Below are 19050 nucleotides of genomic sequence, written 5' to 3'. Positions count from 1 at the left end.
TTCCTCTACACAAGGAAAGACTAGCTATTAGCTATTCACATTTAGTGTCTTACCTTGTTTGAAGCAGAATCCATAGTGAGGTCACAAGGTCACATGACACGCAAATGGCTAAAGGTGAAAATACCCTTTTACTGATTGTATTTGAGTTTTTAACAGCATGTGTGTGTGTTTCACAAGCACAAATCTGGCAGCTCATTACCATGTTTGAAGAGACTTTTAGGAAATATTAAATATGACAATGATAAGACTATATAAGGTCTTCAATTCAACGATTTTCATCTTAAATTCAAGTCAGCATTTGTTTGTGAATATGTAATTTATATAGCCCACACATTTGCTCCAGCTGGCAGCAGTGTTTGTTCTGTATTTTCTTATTAATAAAACGTTGAATACCAAAAGAATGTAGATTGGGACTTCATCTCATTAGATGATGATGGATTCCTTCCAAAGCACACATAATGCACGTAAAGCTGTGTTTGTGCGTGCGCGTGTTGTGTGCGTGTGCGTGCGTGGGTACACCGATGAATGATTCAGCTCTCACAAATGGAGCATTGGTGTACCACGAGTCTCCCCCGTGCATTGTGGTCATCAAATAGGCAACTCCTCATGCATTCATTAATGTGACTGGCTAATAAAGAGAATGGTGATAGTAAATAATGCAGAGACAAATCCAGCTCTCTCTGGTATGACTGGCATCAGGAATACTCTTCAGAGTTACTTTTCTCTTCGACTTTAGGCGTTGCTGAGAGGTTAAAGCCTGTTTTATAACCAGCGCTGTGAAATCTTGGCTCAGAGAGAAGCTGTAGATCAGCTACACTTTCAGTTTGAGGAATTGAGGTCGCGGTGCGGCGTGATCTGTTGAACCCTATGTGTATTCTGACGCATATTTATTTTGGTCATGACATTTTTATTTCATATTCTTGTAATTTGCAACGGATCCTGATGATAATCCATCCTTTAAAAGTTGACCAGATGCAAAGGAAATGAGTTCCAACTTTGCACGCTGGTTTAAGACGTAAACGCCGTACAGCCGACTTTACAGCTTGAAATCCCCTTATGTCGCCGCTCTCTTCATGTTCTCAGAGGCAAGACTAACAGCGAGCGAGGGGAAGAACTGTATCCGCATCTCGCTGTAACTAAGCCACACGGGAGTTTACTGGGCTGCTGTGCAGGATGTTAATGAAAATGAGAGAATGCTATATTATCTGTCCCAGCAGTGATAGAGGCAATAATCTGAGCGCACTGTAAGTCCGACCACAGAGGATGCATCGTAGTAAAACAGCTTAAATCTGCTTCGCTTTATTGGTGACAAGAGTCACGATGGCCAAATCTTTTCACTTGGCTCTACTTTTTATAGACAGTGAGCCATTTAGAAAACAGATTATATGCACTGTGATGTCGAAGTTATTACATTGTTTGCTCTGTTCAGGGGAAGATAATGAAGTAATCGTGTTTCTTAAAGGCAAACTGAAATTAAAATCCCCTTTCGCAAAGAAGTCAATATATATACGCTCTAAATGTAATTACCAGAGAGAAGGCAGAGCCCTGAGGTCACACCCGGCGCTGTAAGTTTTGCAGAGGTCATTGTTTATCACAACAACTGGACTAAGACGACACTGAGCGTGAGCGCTGCCAGTGACTCAGCAGATGTTGGAATAAACATAAATGAAAAGTAATACCTCGTTGGATTCAGTGCTGTAGTTAGTAAGCTAAGCTACTTTCAGCATGTTCTGCTGTGGATTACATACTTAACGGCGCAATGGGAGATTCCAAATGTTCTATAGGGACAAGATGTCAGATCACAAACACCGAAAGAAGAGGAAAAACATCTGGTAATTTGTAGGATGTATAATTATGACATACATACTGCACGCCACAGAAATTGACAGAAATTCACTCAGAGGCCGAAAGCTTCGACGCAGTTTCCACAAATATGTCCAAGAAATGTAAACTATCCATCATAGCTATAGTATCGTATAGTTTGTATCTCAAAAAAAGTGAAGTGAAACAATAAAGTCTGTCATAAAATCTAAATCCCTAGAGGATAATGATTATGGCCATAATAATGACTGCATAATTAATGTAGCTCTAAGAAAACAATTAGGGCACCATCAGGGAACATAACTGTCACAGAAAATTACACTTTTTTATTTACTACTCGAGATTTTATATCCTCACAAAGCGACGCTACACATCTCCGGCTCAGTCGTCACCGTGGAATCTTATTTTGAAAGAATTAAACTAATGACCTCATAATAAAATACCCTAATAAAACACATTTAAAATATATTGTTGTACGTTGTGGATATCAACTGAAGCATCATGGGCTATTTTCAGGCCTCAAATGTATTAAATATTTATATTTATTAGGGCTGTCAAAATAATTAATCTAATTAATTACATGCTTTGTGATGAGTTAATCAACATTAATCACATTTATCAATATTTGCTGTGAGAAGCATTTCAAAATATTAAAATTGATTTTGCAAGATGAATCAATGAGTAGCATTATAAACTGTCAACATTTACTTTTATTTCAATACTCTTTCTCCAATATGCCATAATTATCTTAGACAACAGACCAACAGTTTGACATAAAGTGCAATTAAAAATCTGGCATAACATCTTTCATCGCACAATAAACAATATGTTTAAAGTTGTGTCTTTGACGCCACGTGTAAAGCCTCCGTTAGCCCCCTGTCCTCTACCTGCAGTCCATTGCAATACATTTCTGATGGAGTTGTTAATGTGTCTCAGGTAGACCGACTCATGCTGCGTCTGAACGCCTGATCGAGAGATGACGAGACGGGTCGCTCACTTTAGCATCAGCGGCGGTGCTAGCTAGCTAGCGCTTAGCTAGTTAGCTCGGAGCTAGCTGCTAAGTGCTTTGCGTTGAGGTGATATTTCAGCTTGAAGTTTTCCGATGGTTCGAACATTCTTTGCTGCAGGAACCACACAGAACGGAGCATCAACAGTTACATCCGGGACTTTATTAATGTAAACTTTCCATCCACTGGGCCAAGTAACGCTTTCTCATCCGCTTCATCATCGTGTTGACGAGGCTGCTGTGGCCGCGCGAAATTAACGCACTAATTTGACAGCCCTAATTTTTTATATATAACTAACATTAAACATTTAGGAGGTATTTGTCACAACGAGTAAAAAGTTATTTTATTCAGTCCGACTGTAGGAGAAACACTGTCAAACATCTGTTATACAACCTACTTGAAAAGAAATCCAAGCAAATAGCTCTTGAGTCTTGCCAACTCTCAACGAGTGAAGTGAAAAGCCGCCGTTGGAAGGGTAAAAGTTTAGTGGTGGAAGAGAAGGGACTCCAATAACTTTAGAAAAAAACCTGCTTTACAATCATTAGCGGCACATTAACCGCCCAAGTATTCTATACCAAGTGTAATTAATCATCAAGCCTCTCATCCAAAGTCATTTGAAGTACTTAAAATGTAATTATTCAGCGATGAACATAACATTTCCAGAGATGGTGTTGAGATAAACCAAGGACACAACAAGGGTTTAGCCACCCCCGCCTCTAGAATATGCTGCTGTCAGATTCGGAGGGCTCATTTGTTTAATGTGATTTCATGAAAGTCATTGTTGCATTGAGAAAAGGCCATACATGACTGAGGGAAGGCGGAGAGGGTGCAGGAACGAGGGGGAGACGAGGAGGGCACTTGTTAATGAAACTCAACCTTAATTGAATCAGATGGAACAAAACCTACTGCAATGCTTTGTAATCGTCTTCTTGTCGCTTTCACTTCCCATTTAAATGATTGTAAATGTGGGTCATTACATTTGCTTTCAGAATAATTAAGTGTTTAGTCCTGATGCAGGGGTGGAATTGGAATGACTTTAACCTGGACATACTTTTTTTTGTGTCAAGTTTGAGGTGGTTCCTCACACATCAACACAAACTGCTCGAGGCATGTTTGGCTGTCTCGTCTCAACCTCTTCACACAGCTTGAAGCTATCAGTAAAAATGATACCGGGCTGCATGTTTCCTACACCCCCTGCTGAGCATGTGAGGCTGCTTTCAATATATCAGGAGTTTATTTCATGCGCTGTCTCACCTCTGGCTGGAAATGACACAAAAGTTAAGAGTGAAAACTTTCAGAGGGACACAGTGCGGATCGGTTTCCATTAGCTTCACTTTAAATTAGCTGCTGTTTAACGGTCAACACGGTGACCTTGACACCACATAGCCCCCGCCACCAGCACACTGCCGTAAGGCCTGGTTGGCTTGGTTAGGTGTGGTGTAGTTCAACACTGGTTGCTGCTATCTAAGTGGAACAAATTTGCCAATTAAGCAAATCCATTTCCTGTTCTCCCCAGGCATTGGCTTATCAGACTCATTTGAGTCCGTCCTGTCCCTGCCTTCTCATCAGCATGTGCATCTCTCTATCGCTTTACCCCGAAGGGGAGATTCTACGACCGACACAGAATGCAAATCGCACTCTGGGTTTATACACTTCCTGCAGCGCACAGAGTTAAACGGGGGGGGGGGGGGGGGGGGCACAGAGTGAGAGAGAGATAAATCAAAGCAAAAACATGAGACAGAAAAAGCAAAGTACAAGACGATTATTTTAATTTACTTTAGCCTAAGATAAGCGTCCCGGAAAATGAACACTCGCCACCAAAGAGGCTTCACGATATACTCTACTCCTACGATCACAGAGACTAGAGGGAGAATTACACCAAGGCTGTGACACCTGTCTACTTCTGTCTGCTCCATACGAATGTCCTTAACTAAATACATTAACTCAAACCACCATACTGAAACTTTGACGTAAACAGATTCAGAATATTAATACATACATATAAATAAACTAACAAACGACGATAACTTTTCCAGCTTCAACATAAGATGCATCATCATATCTGCTAATATAATAATGATATCATTCTGTAATGTCCACATAAGAAGTACTTTTGGTACTTTAACTACATTTTGATGCTACTACTCATAAGATTTTGAACTTTTACTTGTAACAGAGTATTTCTACGCTCTAAATATCTGAGTACTTCTTGTTCCATCCTTCTATGAATACATACAATGCAGCCATTGTTGGTAACGGGGACAGAGAGCGTCACAAACACGAGGCACTTGAACACAACAGTATTGCAGAAGAGGGCGAGTGAGGGATCCTCAGTGAAGGGCAGATCAGTACCGCAGTAATCAATACTTCAACACTCAAACACAGCTCGCTTGTTATCGATACCAACTAAAAAGGATTGATTAGAAAGTTGTTGTGTTATAAGTGTGCTTGCAGGGTTCTGGCAGACATAAAATGCACCTAAATAATGCATGTTTGTGCAACTGAACAGACTCTGGTGACACACGAGTGCCAGAAGTCCACACCACAGCCGTCCGCCTTCTGTCTGCTTTTTGTAAACATTGCAGTTAGGGATTTATTTAGGTAAATGGCCTATTTTATTATTCCATATCACTACATTTTAGTGAAATATTTCGATTTTGCTGGTTCTTTTATTTCACATAAATAACATTTATTTTATATTACAGTAAAAGTCTTGAAGGTCTCATGAGATTTATATTATTATATGCACATTGTTCTCTATAATTGGTGTTTTGATGATCTGAGGACACATTTCAGATAAATATAAATATAGGATTATATGTATTGATGCATTAATGTGTTAGCATCATGTTGTGGTTTAATCCATGTTAACACATCATCATTTATTTAAATCTGAATCTGCGAAGAATCAAGCAACTAAAGCCGTCAAATGAATAATACAAAGTGCAATGTTTGCTTCTGAAATGCGGCGGAGTAGAAGTATAACGGAGCATGAAATGGAAATACTCAAGTACCTCAACATTTTACTTAAATGCAGGACTAAATGTGCTGACGTAGGAGTAGCAGAGGCATGTCAGAGGTCTGTACAATGTGTCCCGGACAGGTTGCCATAATGGTAGGAAAGTGTTAACTTTGTCGGTGAGAGAGGAGCTTTCTGCTGGAGATTGGTGCTGATTCTGACCCTATAAAGCAGATTGGGTACTGACCTGACTGACCCCAAGTATATAAGAGTATGTTGTCGTCAGATATGATTAAATACACTGCATCAGACGGGGTTTGTCGATACAGAATCGAGGCTTGAGCCAAGGTTTGCAGTGAGAGAGTAAAGTATCTACATATATACCTACTGTTTGAACTGTACCTGGAGACTGCTGCTGTAAAATAATGTTCATTTACTGTAATTCATCATTTATGTAAGATTAGCTGCAGGGGATGGACCCTACACCTACATTATCACATAATGCAATTCAACTCCCCTGCAGTAAAAGTACCAGAAGTTTAAAGATGTTTTTCATCAGATAACTTCTGATTCAACTCAAGGGTAATAATGTAATCCCTGTAATGTTGTTCACCACCTTTAGCCTGCACACATACAGGTCTATGTTAATGCACAGAAATTCAACTTTATTGACGTTTTTCTTGCAGGAAAGTAAAACATAGAAGACAGACGGGTCCAAAACACCTACAGTATATATATGTGTGGTACATTGTAAATGAGAAAAAAAGCACTGCTTGCTTTAATAACTGAATAATGATGCAATATAAACAGTAGCTGCACATTTTCCATCTCATTATTTTTGACTTTCATTGTGATAGAAATGAGATTTGTCTTTGAAAGAAATGTTCCTAATGTAATATATCGGAGCATGTCTCTGAATATCTTGCTGCAGGCGATGCATTTAGTTTGACTTGTTACCTGAGGTGACATATCATCCACTGAATGCTGATATCATTTTAATTTACAAATCATAATGGTTAAATCTTGGTTCAATGTTCTCCCTTTCTCTCTAAATACGCGTCCCGTCAATTCAGTGAATCTTCTACATTATATTTCTCCATCACACTTGTTTATAGTCGCCTGCTGCCTGCAGGGGAAAAAAGTTTTTTAGTAGCTTGAATTGATATACGACTGACCTTACGACACGGAAATTCTATAATTATAAAAGTTCCTCTTATCGACTAGTTGGTGACCAATAGCTTCATCCCCTTTTAATTAATGTGACCTTTTCTTACAGCATTGCAAACACATTCATGATGCTTTAATTTAAAATAGTTAGAAAGTGAAGACATACAAGTAAAGCAATAGAAGGCTGGAGCTGCTGAGTCGTGCTTTTGGGGTCAAAGCTGTTTTTAAAGAGCCTTTAACGTTTCCTCTCTGTGACATCGGAGAGGGTTTTTTTTTTTTAGGGAGAATCTTTTGGAATACTGCGGACAATTCACAGCCGGTGTATAATGTGACCCTGGTGGAAGAAGAAATACAGAGCTAACCTCTGTCAGGCTTTTGTGAAAGAGGCTGTTGCAGTATTTTCAGAGAAGGTGATAAAGCACAAATCTTCTACTTGTCAAGGTTAATTCCTTGCTCCCCAGATGCTGCAGTAAAATTAGAGAATGCAAACGTTGTACAATCGGAGGAGGAACAACTTTGGACCAGACTTTACTTTATATGTTAGAGCCAGGGGTGTCAAACTCATGTTAGTTCAGGGGCCACATGCAGCACAATGTGATCTCAAGTAGGCCGGAGCAGTAACATCACAGCATAATAACATATAAATAACCACAACTCCACGTTTCCCTTCGTTTTAGTGCAAAAAAAATACATTCTGAAAATGTTCAAACTTAATCTTTTTACAAAACATTATGAACAACCTGACATTTCTTAAGAAACAAAGGAGCAATTTCAACAATATTATCAGTTTATCATTTACACATGTGTGTTACAACGTACAGATCACAGTGTATCTACAAAGGCTTTTACGTTATGATCAAATCATAAAGTTTCCCGAGCCGCATGCCCCTGTGTTACACTCTAAGACACAGACACACAGATAAGTACGGTGAGTCAGTAATCCTTTAAAATGCATTAAAGCAAAAATAATAATTGGTGAGATGAAACCACAAGATAAGTGTGAATTTTGTATGATTGAAATCGAAATGTTGCACTTTTTCTTCCCCACCATGAAAGGTTTAAACAGACTGCTTGAGCAGATTAATGGCAGCAGCTGTGGAGAATGTAATACAGCATGGACGGCAACACAGGGGTTGATTAGACATTGAAGGTGTGAAATAGTGAAAGGCATAAAATATAAAGAGCGAGATTGATAGAATGACCGATGCAGCCCACCAGTGGGGTCGCTTTGTTTGTCTTGACGGCTGTGGAGCCAAATGATGAAAAGACTTAAATTAAAGGCACATGATGAAAGACTTCTTGGGCCATCAAAAGGAGAAAAAAAAACAGTTTGTGACAACATGACTCCTGATTTATTGATTTTCCTGCTAAATTTTTTCATCCAGGCCGCTTCGAAAGAGCAAAGCAATCTCTGAGTTTGTTGGCTGTTATTATATTCCCTTGGCGAATGGACACTCTCCACAAACACACAAACACACACACACACACACTGGAGTACAACCCCATGCACAAACACATGGAGCTCCCAGTGGGGCAGAATTTTAATCCTCAAATACACTGCCATAAATCAAACCCCACTCCCTCACGCCCCAGCTCGTCTCTCTCAATGAAAAGCTCAAGCCAGTGGCACATTAATAGCAATTTACAGGGCCAGTCATGCGAGGAGAGGAGCATCAACAGAGCATCCTTTATTTTGTAATTCCTTATTGCTCACTACACGGACACTGAATTGGTAAAGAGTAGTAGATGTGACCTACCTCCTGCATCGCTCCCTCTGAGTGGATGTGCTAAACTACCTTTACCACAAACCCCTAATCTGTAGCCTACTTGATATATATATATATATATATATATATATATATATAAATATATATATATTAATAATAATTGAATTAAGGAATAACATCAACCGTTTCCTTCAAATCATGTACTAATCAATTACTCAACACGTTTCACATGTTAGCTTAAAGTTGTGCATTAACAGTTGAAATAGCTAAAAGTTATTAAGTGTTTAAAATAGTTATATATAGTCGGAGAAGGGAAGTTTGGGGTTCCTTGTTGGAGCTGCTGCCCCCGCGAAAAGTAATGGAATATTATAAAAGTAATAAATAAGATTGAAATTGAAATAGTCAGTTAATGCTAGCTACAGTAAAAGTGATAGCGGTTGCAATCATAAGCTAGCTAAAAAGAGGCTAATGGGTGAACGTTTGAAATAGTTAGCCAACAGTAGTGGATACATGTCTGTATGTCGGTTATGAAAAAATATCACAACACATAACATAACATCCACATTATAATCTACTCACTTCATGCATCAGAACAGATCTTGAGTGTGGCAGGTGCACTCGAGTGCAGCGGTGGGAGTGCGCTAACGTCTGACAAAAAAAGGTTAGGAACCCTCTGAATAGCACTGAACCTGTCCTTCTCACACATTTACCAAACACACAGATAAACATGAGCTGAAGCCAAACACTATCTATAAAACTATATTCTATATCAGATCAAGGACATTTCTCTTAGTAATTGATATTGTAACACTGATCAGATTATTTCTTCTGTCTGTAAATGAAAGTGAGTTACTCATGCAAACACTTTGCTGTTTTTAGGTGGAATGGCTAAAAAATGAAGAACCTCTCAACTCTGGCGGCGCCATTGATTCAAGAGGCGACCACAATCTCATCGTCTCTGAAGCCCGTCTCTCTGATTCCGGAAACTACACCTGCGTTGCCAGCAACATTGTGGCCAAGAGACGCAGTGCCACAGCCACTGTTGTAGTCTACGGTAAGATATCAAATTCCAGATTTCAAAGCATGCGTCTACGGTTAGATTCTGTCTCAATTCTTTAGTTTTGCAGGACAGCGAATTAAAATACGATGCCACACAGCGTTCCTGTCTGCATCTAAATATCAACTTTCTCACTGGCACCTCACGCATATTCCCCAAAGTCATGAAGATAAAAAGCACTGCTCAACCACAGCGTGTGGTTTTCTTCTCCACACGAGAGTCTAATGAGCAGGTAATGGGCAAGTGATCCCTCATGTGTAAAAACAAGGAGACAACGGCACAATATTTACAAGAACTCAATTATTAATGGTGGAAAGGCGGCGGCGACGTCTGCTGTCACAACTCCCCGTCTTTTATCTGCAAGTGCTGAACACCTTGCGTGTAACGCTTTGTAAAGCTGCAGGCCAGCAGACACTGTTCCAGCATTTCATCCGCCCTTTAGAAAACTCTGCCGAGACAAAGGAGAATAAGTGAAATTATAATGTCATACGAGCACCACCTCGTTGCACACCAGAGGAATACCTGGTTAATTGGACTCTTCCGGTGCTCATTGTACTGACCTTTCATTCTGTTATTTTTATTTTTCCAGGAAGGACATTTAGCTGCTGCAGGAATTCATCTAATTCTTTGTGACACGCCATTGTTGAATCCCATCAATCATTAAATTCTTTAATGCTAATGAAGTCTAGACGGGCTTACTACTCCCTGTAGCCTCTGACAGATGTACAATACTAGTATTTCTTCTTGTCCTATGACAGAAAGCAAATGAGCAGCTTCGTCAATCGTCCCGCATCATTTTAGGCGACGTATCAAAAGAAGGGAAGACACCATTGATCATCTTTGATAAAACACCGTAGTTGTATTTTCCTCGTGAGACGTTCACTGTCACTTTTGAGTTGAACCCCGGTGATGCAGTTTTTCTGGTGCAGAAAACGTTGCAGAATGTAGGCCAGTTTTCAGTCGTGTAAGTATCTGTTCATTCCTGTCCTTTCATCCTGTTCCTTTCATCCTGTTATAGTAAATGGAGGCTGGTCATCGTGGACAGACTGGTCCCCCTGTAATGTACGCTGCGGTCGCGGCGTGCAGAAACGTTCCCGCACTTGCACAAATCCAGCTCCTCTCAATGGGGGAGCGTTCTGCGAGGGCATGTCGGTGCAGAAGAGCACCTGCAACACACTGTGTCCAGGTAAGCACGGGGAGATAGTCTTCATGCTCTTAGTGTTTGTGCATACGCTCATTCTGTGGTCTCTTAGAGGTTTTAAAGCTGTCCTCACACTTCACAGGTTCCAGTTAATAATTCTGTTCAAGTCATGAAAATCCTCAAATTGCTTTCAGCGGTGCATTCAAGGAAACTCTGAGATTGGAGATTTAGGAGCTTGAAAGCATCGCATTCATGAGCTTATAGTGTGACTTTAGTTATTTCTTGCAATAAAGGGAGAAAAGGGAATAAAGTGTACAGTTTGGGGGAAAATGCTCATGTGCTTTCTAGTTAGATGATAAGATTAATATCTTATATCTGCATGCAGACTGGAAGCAGCTGGAGAGCCTGCCTCTGTCCACCTCCCACCACTAAAGCTCACAAAACACTCGTGCTATACACTGCATCTGTGAAATATGCACTGAACTATGTTATGTTAGTCTTTTTTTTTCAAATATTTGCACTATAACTTTAACATTAGTCATATTGTACATATTTCTTTGTGTGTGTATTGTACACACATTGTGTAAAAAACATAACTTAGTGTTGCAGACATCAACCCATAAAGCTTCAAAACGTTATTTTACACTTAAAATAACGTACAGATTTAACAAACCAGTCATTACATGTTAATAACAAGTTAGATATGCAGATTGTTTTACATTTGCACAGAGCCAGGCTTGCTGAGTAGCTAAGGCTTCACACTTACGAATAAGTGTGTTTCCCAAAATGTTTTCTTAAAGACTGTTTTGCAGCCAACTCTAGGAATCTTCAGTGTCAGCGTGTCCTTGAATGCATCAGTGTGGAGCGGTTTCTCTCTCCTCACAGATGCATTAACACACAATAAACTCAGTAAATGTGACAAAAGGTAAATGCAACAAAATGGTCCCTGTGATTGATTACTCAGGAGCGTTTAAAGCGTGGATTTTAATACCTGTAATTAAGCGTGTCAGTCTTGAAAGGTAGGAAATCAGTCTAAAAGCTCGATGCACACTTTGCAGTTAGTGGTAAGTCTTCTTTCTACCAGTTACATTTCACTGTGAATGTATCGCACGTCTCCTCTGCTGATAGTGGTTTGAATCTGAAATCTAATACAACGGACCTTAAAGACAGCAAATGAAGAGAAAATGTATGGGAAATGGAAAGATGGCTGGAAAAAAAGAATTTAAGAGAGAAAAACAAACAGCAGAATCTCAGGATGTGAGAGGAAGAGGAGAGCAGCAGTTCCAGTTATCAAACTTCCCTATAATCTGCTCTGCCCGAGTGTTTTTCCGAGACAAGCCCAAATTTATGATTTCAACCACAGCAGCAGCAATAAGGGAAATGCTCATCAGGTTTAAAAACAAGTTATCAGCAGAAGGCAGTGCACTCCGCTTTGCCAACTGCCTCCTTCTGAAGAATTCTTTCTCCTGCATCTGAGTTTGAACATAAGCAGGGTGCACTTGCGTTTAGATTAGCAGGAAGAAGGGAACCTTTAGAGCATCGGGAGGTAGAAAGGAGACTCGATGGAGTACGGCGTAAGCAGAGTGTCTTTGTGCTCTAAGGCAGCACAACATGTTGGCACCCTGAGGAGCAAAGCGTTTCCGTGAAGTTAGCGGTGCAGCTGTTACCTCGAAAGTGTTTTCTCATAAACTCCCAGAGAACTCTTCAATGAAGCGACGTAGGCCTATTTTTAAATCTTTTATGAGAAATGTAAGCGTCTTTGTCATGTGAGTTTAAAAACAAAAATCTTGTTAGGTTGAAATTTGACGCGGAGGTCAAGAGTGTGTGAGGTTGTGTGTGTGTGTGTGTGTGTGTGTGTGGATGCATGAACGTGTGGATTTGTTTTGTGCATCCCTAAACATTTGTATTTGCCTTTGATTCCCTCAGTGGATGGCAGCTGGGGCGAGTGGAGCGAGTGGTCAGTGTGTAGTTCAGACTGTGACAGGCAGCGCAGCAGAGAGTGTACGGCTCCGGAGCCCAAACATGGAGGACGGCTGTGTGACGGTGTGGCGCTGGCTCCAGACAACTGCACCGGCGGCCTCTGTACACAGAGTGGGTAACATCCCTCTCTCTCTCCCTCTCCACTGCTTAACAATGAGAAAAAGATAGTTTTGCATCATTACTGTCACTCCCATTGTGTTCAGGGACTGTGTCATTATAGATTTACTGTTCATAATTTTTGGCAGTGTGGGCTAGATCATGATCGTCATTATAATCATGCTCATTACCAGCGCTCTCATCCATCTTCATTATTCATCCACTCCACATACACAACACAGAGTGTGCACGGCCATGGATGCATACACAAGTAGTAATTAAATCAACTAAGACGTGTAGCATTCAAAAAGGTCAAAGAGAAACTCTCAAATTCTGATGTTTCTGTCTTTGCAGATCGAAAGTTGCTACACGATGCTAAACCACAGGGTGAGTTTCTCCTCATCTTCCATTACTTACTATTGCTTTAAAGATATCTCCGCCTACAACCATGGCCCGGCAGAATACTTTACTTTACACAATGACAAGACAGTACTTGATGTTAATTGCGCTGGAGGTTGTTTGTTGTTTCCATGGAGCCTCTCTGCTCTTAGCTGGAGTTGGAAAGTAACATAACGTCTGCGTTTGACGAGGGCAGTGCCAACTCCATGCTATAATTGAGGACTCTGACTCGGCGTGGTGAACTGGCAGTGTGTGAGAGAAACACGGCAAACAGAGGAGACAAACCTCAAATTGTGAGTTTCGATTGTGCGGCTTTTACGGCCACTAAACCTGCGCAAATGGCCCCTTCCTATGCAAAGGAGCCTCATTGGGAAAACAATTCACAAAGTGCTAATAGCCAAACGCAGTAACAGTGAAGTAACTGAAGCGCATTTAGGCTCAAACCCATTTGTTTTGACAGAAAGGCTCCCCAACATGTACATGATGAAGAAAGAATGAATGAAACATAAGGTTATTATACAAACAAATACACTTCCCTCTCCCTCTTTACCCTAACCCGGGGCTTACATCTCCTCTTTCCTCTCTCAGTTGCCTTTGGGAGGTTTGAATGGAAGTGGCTCTCCTGACTCTCACCCCTCACAACTGTCACATTGGCCTCAAGCTCATTTATGCTTTGCGACGTGCATAATTGCACTGAGCTATTTGCGCTGTAATATTCTCAGCATCGTTATATCTGGAAACGATGCGCATCTCTTGGTGCCATCAGCCGCCGCAAACCGTTCTCTGTGAGCGCCGAGAAACAGGAAGCGAGACTTCTGATTTGATGTCTTGAAAGTAGCCGTGGTATAAGAGGAATAAATCACTGTGACAGGTTATGAAAACTAACACGCTCTGCATTGTGGATTCTTCCGTACGTAGAATAGAGGCGAGAGAGTATTTCAGATACAGATGTTATGACTGACAGGTAGCATACATTGTTTATGAATAAGAAATGAGGAAATATAAGGAATGTTTAGGTTCATTGCGAGCGTATATGTTAGCAGATAGGAGAAGAAGTATTCCATTCTGCTTGAGATGTTTCTGACAGGTTAGTTTCTCACCCTTAGCATCCATCTTCACTCCATTTACCAAAACACACCGTGCGTTGGATCAGGCCACTTGTTAATGGACAGTCATTAAAGTAGAATACTGTTTCCTCCTGTGTTGTTGGACTGAACATTGTGTTTTGTAGGACACACTTAAGTATTACCTTCTGTGTCTAGATGCTGTAAACTTCCAATGCCATTATTTAGCTATACATCAGGTGAAGCTTTTCCAGCCAAGTGGCCGTTGCTTTGTGTTCATGCATCTATTGCTTTGTGCATTATTGCCGTCTAGGGTAATGGACCATTTGTGTGTTGATTACTGCTGCATATTTTACCTACTAAGCCACAGGCGCATGTTCTTCGCACTTGTCCTTTTACACATTTATGTACTTTTGTTTGTCATAAAAGTGAGAAAGAATGCCAAAACTTCCCGAGCCCCCAATTAACCTGCTACTGTAGCTTTGCGTATTTTGTCAATTTCTCCTCATTTGAGCTTCAGGCTACTTAGAGGATTTCCCAGCATGTCCTGTTTCATTGCAGATCTCATTATCTTTCAAGAACAAGCTAGCAGCCCCTTTATTTCCCACTCGTTCTCTTCCTTTGTGGAGTTGGGCGCTGCAGTACTGGTGGGACCAGATAGAGCATAATCATTGCCGATGAGCTAATTTAATGAATTGGTTTTGTCACATTATCCCAGCGGAACGCAGAGTGTTTCCAACACCAGAGCCGAGCAGTGTTTGAAATGACAGTCAGGTGCTGGGTTGATTATAATCGCCTTCCTTCTGAGGTTCCTCATTAGTAGCTTTAAACTCTCCACGATGGGACAACGAAGCCGTGCATCGGGAAGCAGCGAATAGAAAACAAAAGACTTAGTTTGAAACCAAGGTAGACTTGCCTCCTATAACACACTGTCGTATCTTTAATTTAGCTGAAGTTCCTTAGCAACGCAGACTTTCACTTTATTCTGGGAGGAAAATGTCTCCCAGCTTCCTAATTAAGCGGCGTCGACTCGGAAAGCAAAACGTTGCTAAAAAATCTGCTTCTCTCTCTCTCTCTCTCTCTCCTTATACTCTTACTTTCCAAGACGTGGAGAACAGCAGTGATGTGGCCTTGTATTCAGGCCTCGCTGCGGGGGTGGTGACAGTGGTGCTGCTGATCATCGCTGTCACTCTTTACCGACGGAGCCAGAGCGAGTACGGTGTGGATGTCATCGACTCCTCCGCCCTCACTGGGGGCTTCCAGTCCTTTAGCTTCAAGACCTCTCGTCAAGGTGAGCCAGTCTGTGTCTTCGTGCCTTCCCACCACATACTTTACCTGAAGTAACTCTTCATTTACGTGAGGTTGAAGTAACAGAAAAGATAATGCAATATTTAATGAAAGTTTTATAATCCCCTCTAATAATCTGATAAAGTTCTACAACATATCCGGAGGATGACTCCTTTGATCATTCACTGAATAGTGTGTGTAGAAAAATATAGCAAGTTTTGTAGATGATTTGCTTGTGTTTGGTGCCATGTTGGATGATTTCATTAATTCATTAGAGTGTGCACGCTGTTTGACTCGTGCTTAATTACACTCAGCACACTCCATAAATTAGAAAGTAGAGCTGATACGTGTAATTACAGAACCGTATGGCTCGCTTGCATGTTCACATCTATCATCTATCACTCCTGCTGCTGGATGATAGCTACATGTATCTAATAAGCTACGTATGAAGCATCCCAAACAGTGTACAGACCGACAGACTTTGTGTTTTGATAAGCATATAAACAAACTTTTGTGATTTTAAAGATACACAAAGTGTACTTTGCAATAAGAGGTTTTTAAAGAGCTAGAAAAGTGCACTTAATAGAGAGCAGATCTGCGTTTGATTGAATAGAATACAAATCACAACTGCCCCGAGTCTAGACTGCAAGTGTATCAGATGTGTTTTTCACTTGCACATCTGTTATCTCTATCTCTCTCACGCACACTCAACCACACACACACACACACACTTGCTACACACACACACTCTACGCAGTGCCCTGACAGGAACTATTCCTAATCCCTAGAAGGAAACTGAAGGAGTCGTCGATGACTTGCGGCCTCTACCGGCGGGTTAAGAGGAACGATGAGTCAGCAGTCAATGATTGTATAAAACAGTCAATAAAATGTGTTTTTCAAACAGTGTGAATCACCTCTAACCCCCCCGAGAGGATCTCGAGCACGCAGTCGTAGGAGAGCGCCAGAAGATGAGGCAGATGGGTCCAGTAGTATACGAGATAACGATGCATAAACACGCAGTCACACACGACCAAACACATAATAAAAATAGCTCTCCTCGACCTTATTTGCTTAAACACAACCTCCCTTTTGCACTAGGGGAAGAAAAGAACATTTATCACAAGCACAAAAAACGATCCTGTAGCCAATGAAAATAGTATTTAAATACAGCGTTAAGTTTCTTTACTTAAATTGTAAAGAGTTTGGGGATTTGGTTGATTTAATTTGAATAAAATAACAAAATGAAAAGTAGGTTTTTGACTACACTTGCGATCACACTATTATAATTAGTTTGAAGATTCAAAAGACCCTGAAAATACTTTGAAGATCAATTCAAGTCTGCAGTTTGCCTGCTACAGTGAGATGGCATTATAATATAAATGAAGTGTCATTCTCCTCCAAACACAGGAACAATGCACAAATGAAGACGGGAGAGCAGACACGGCTCTCATTTCTCAGCTTGTCTCTGCGAGGGTGAACAGAAATATACAACACACACACTTTCAAACTGAGGAGACCGCAAGATACAAGATGTGCTTGTGATTCTGTTGGGCTCAAACACTGTAAATGTACTCGCATATTAATGTCAAGCAAGCCATACAGTTTTGTATTTGTATGCATTAATGTTTATGCGGATGAATTATGCATACTTTTCCTTGTATTGTGATGTAACTACATCAATTATTTAAATGCGTTAAGGGCCAAAATGACCAGAGTTTGTTTACTTCTGGAGATTCTTGCTGTAGTGCACTAAATGTCCAATAACATACAGTATGAAGCTTAATCTGCAAAGCACTACATGCAATTCATTGTGAACAACACTGGCGATGCAAGCAATACACGTGCACTGAAAAGCCCATTCTGCGCTCTACAAACTATTTTACAATATAACCCTTATCTATTATTACTTCGACCATCTTTACCACCATAACTTAAGCAAACTGCTAAATAAGTATCGTGACGGTATTAAGTCAGTTCGTGGCATTATTGGCTGTTATTGGTATTACAACAAAACTTCAATTGATTTAATTGATTTCTCTTTTAGCTCCATTTTACACCCAGATCCCCGAATGGATCGTGGCTCCTTGTTTCCGAGCATGAAAACATCAGTGGTGTGTTTTGCGCCACAGATTGAGGCATATTTTTACAAGGCTGGCGTGATGGGTCGCCACAGCAGCAGCTCTCAGCAGGGCATAATAAAGTTCATTTTGATCACACAGCAGGAGCCGGGGAAAGCTTTAATCTCTCTCCCTGTTCTCCGCGCTAAACCAGCCCAACCTCCATAAATTCCAATGTGCCCTCCTCTCCTCATAGGTTGCACACTGCTGCAGTAGTTACACAGTAATCATTTCATTTCCCTCCTTTTGCAATCACGTCCTTGATCATGAGTCACTATGACAACAGCTTACCCAATTCCCAACTAAATAAATCGGCAATGAACATTTCTTTGCTCATTAGGAGAAACCGCACGGCTTAGTTAACGGTGTCGTCATTCAATGCTCGCTGAAGCAGCTGTCAACAAGTCGTTAATCACAAAACAGAATTCACCTTAAACAGATTCATCTTATCTATAATAACTCTGTGTTTCCTGATTGATCCACAGGGTGCAGGGGTTTAATTCCAGTACAACATACATACACATGGCTGCCTGTAGCTACAGCAACACCCTAAACCCCTACGACATCAGATTAAAACATGCTTCTACTCCCCGGTCGTTGTTATGTGCCCCTTTAATTGAGTCATTGTTATGGTAAGGAGTTCCTGTTCCCATGGGGATTGTAATTATAATAATACTCATAGGTGGTTAAAAAGTAATTGTCATGACACCTTTTAGGTTTAATTGTTGTCGATAGAGACGGCGTCGTACTTTGTGGAAGTGTCACTCTTAAAGATGTCTAATTGTTGACAGTAATTTGCATTTTCTCTTTGTGTGTTTTTCAGCAAACCCCCTGCTTATTAATTCATCCATGCAACCTGATCTGACAGTGTCGCGTACCTACACCAGCCCCATGTGTTTTCAGGACTCCATTGACAAGGAGCTGATGGCCGAGCGCTCGCTTCTTGACCCATTGCCTGATCTCAAGGTCAAAGGTCAGAACATAGACCCTGTTGAAAAGCCACACGCCTGTGTTACCTACTTTTGGAAAAAGGCTAAAATAAGGTTGTGCTGTCGCAGTCGGAAGGATAATCCATCTTGCTTTGAGGCAATCCTTAAGAAAGCTGTCATAAAAGAAAAATGGTCATCACCTTGAAGGGCATCACGAATTGACCATTCGCTAAGCCGCGTCCTCCTTAGTTACTATTGCTACGCCTGTCAAGCTTTGTGTTCTCGCACGGCACATCTGC

At 40.8% G+C, this 19050-nt stretch overlaps 1 protein-coding gene across 2 annotated transcripts in view; it reads left to right on the top strand.

Moving 5' to 3' along the window:
• Positions 1-19050, top strand: part of LOC115016601 (netrin receptor UNC5D-like) — a 140995-nt gene that overhangs the window by 106532 nt on the left and 15413 nt on the right. For both annotated transcript variants that reach the window (XM_029444462.1, XM_029444461.1), the window contains exons 6-11: positions 9561-9735; positions 10757-10924; positions 12806-12970; positions 13310-13342; positions 15524-15709; positions 18646-18795. In XM_029444462.1, coding sequence (XP_029300322.1) covers positions 9561-9735; positions 10757-10924; positions 12806-12970; positions 13310-13342; positions 15524-15709; positions 18646-18795 — 877 coding nt within the window. The remainder of the gene's footprint in view (positions 1-9560; positions 9736-10756; positions 10925-12805; positions 12971-13309; positions 13343-15523; positions 15710-18645; positions 18796-19050) is intronic.

This window comes from Cottoperca gobio, chromosome 12, assembly GCF_900634415.1.
Source record: "Cottoperca gobio chromosome 12, fCotGob3.1, whole genome shotgun sequence".
Lineage (NCBI taxonomy): Eukaryota > Metazoa > Chordata > Actinopteri > Perciformes > Bovichtidae > Cottoperca > Cottoperca gobio.
Note: the sequence above shows the minus strand (reverse complement) of the source record. Positions and strands in the feature narration are given on the sequence as shown.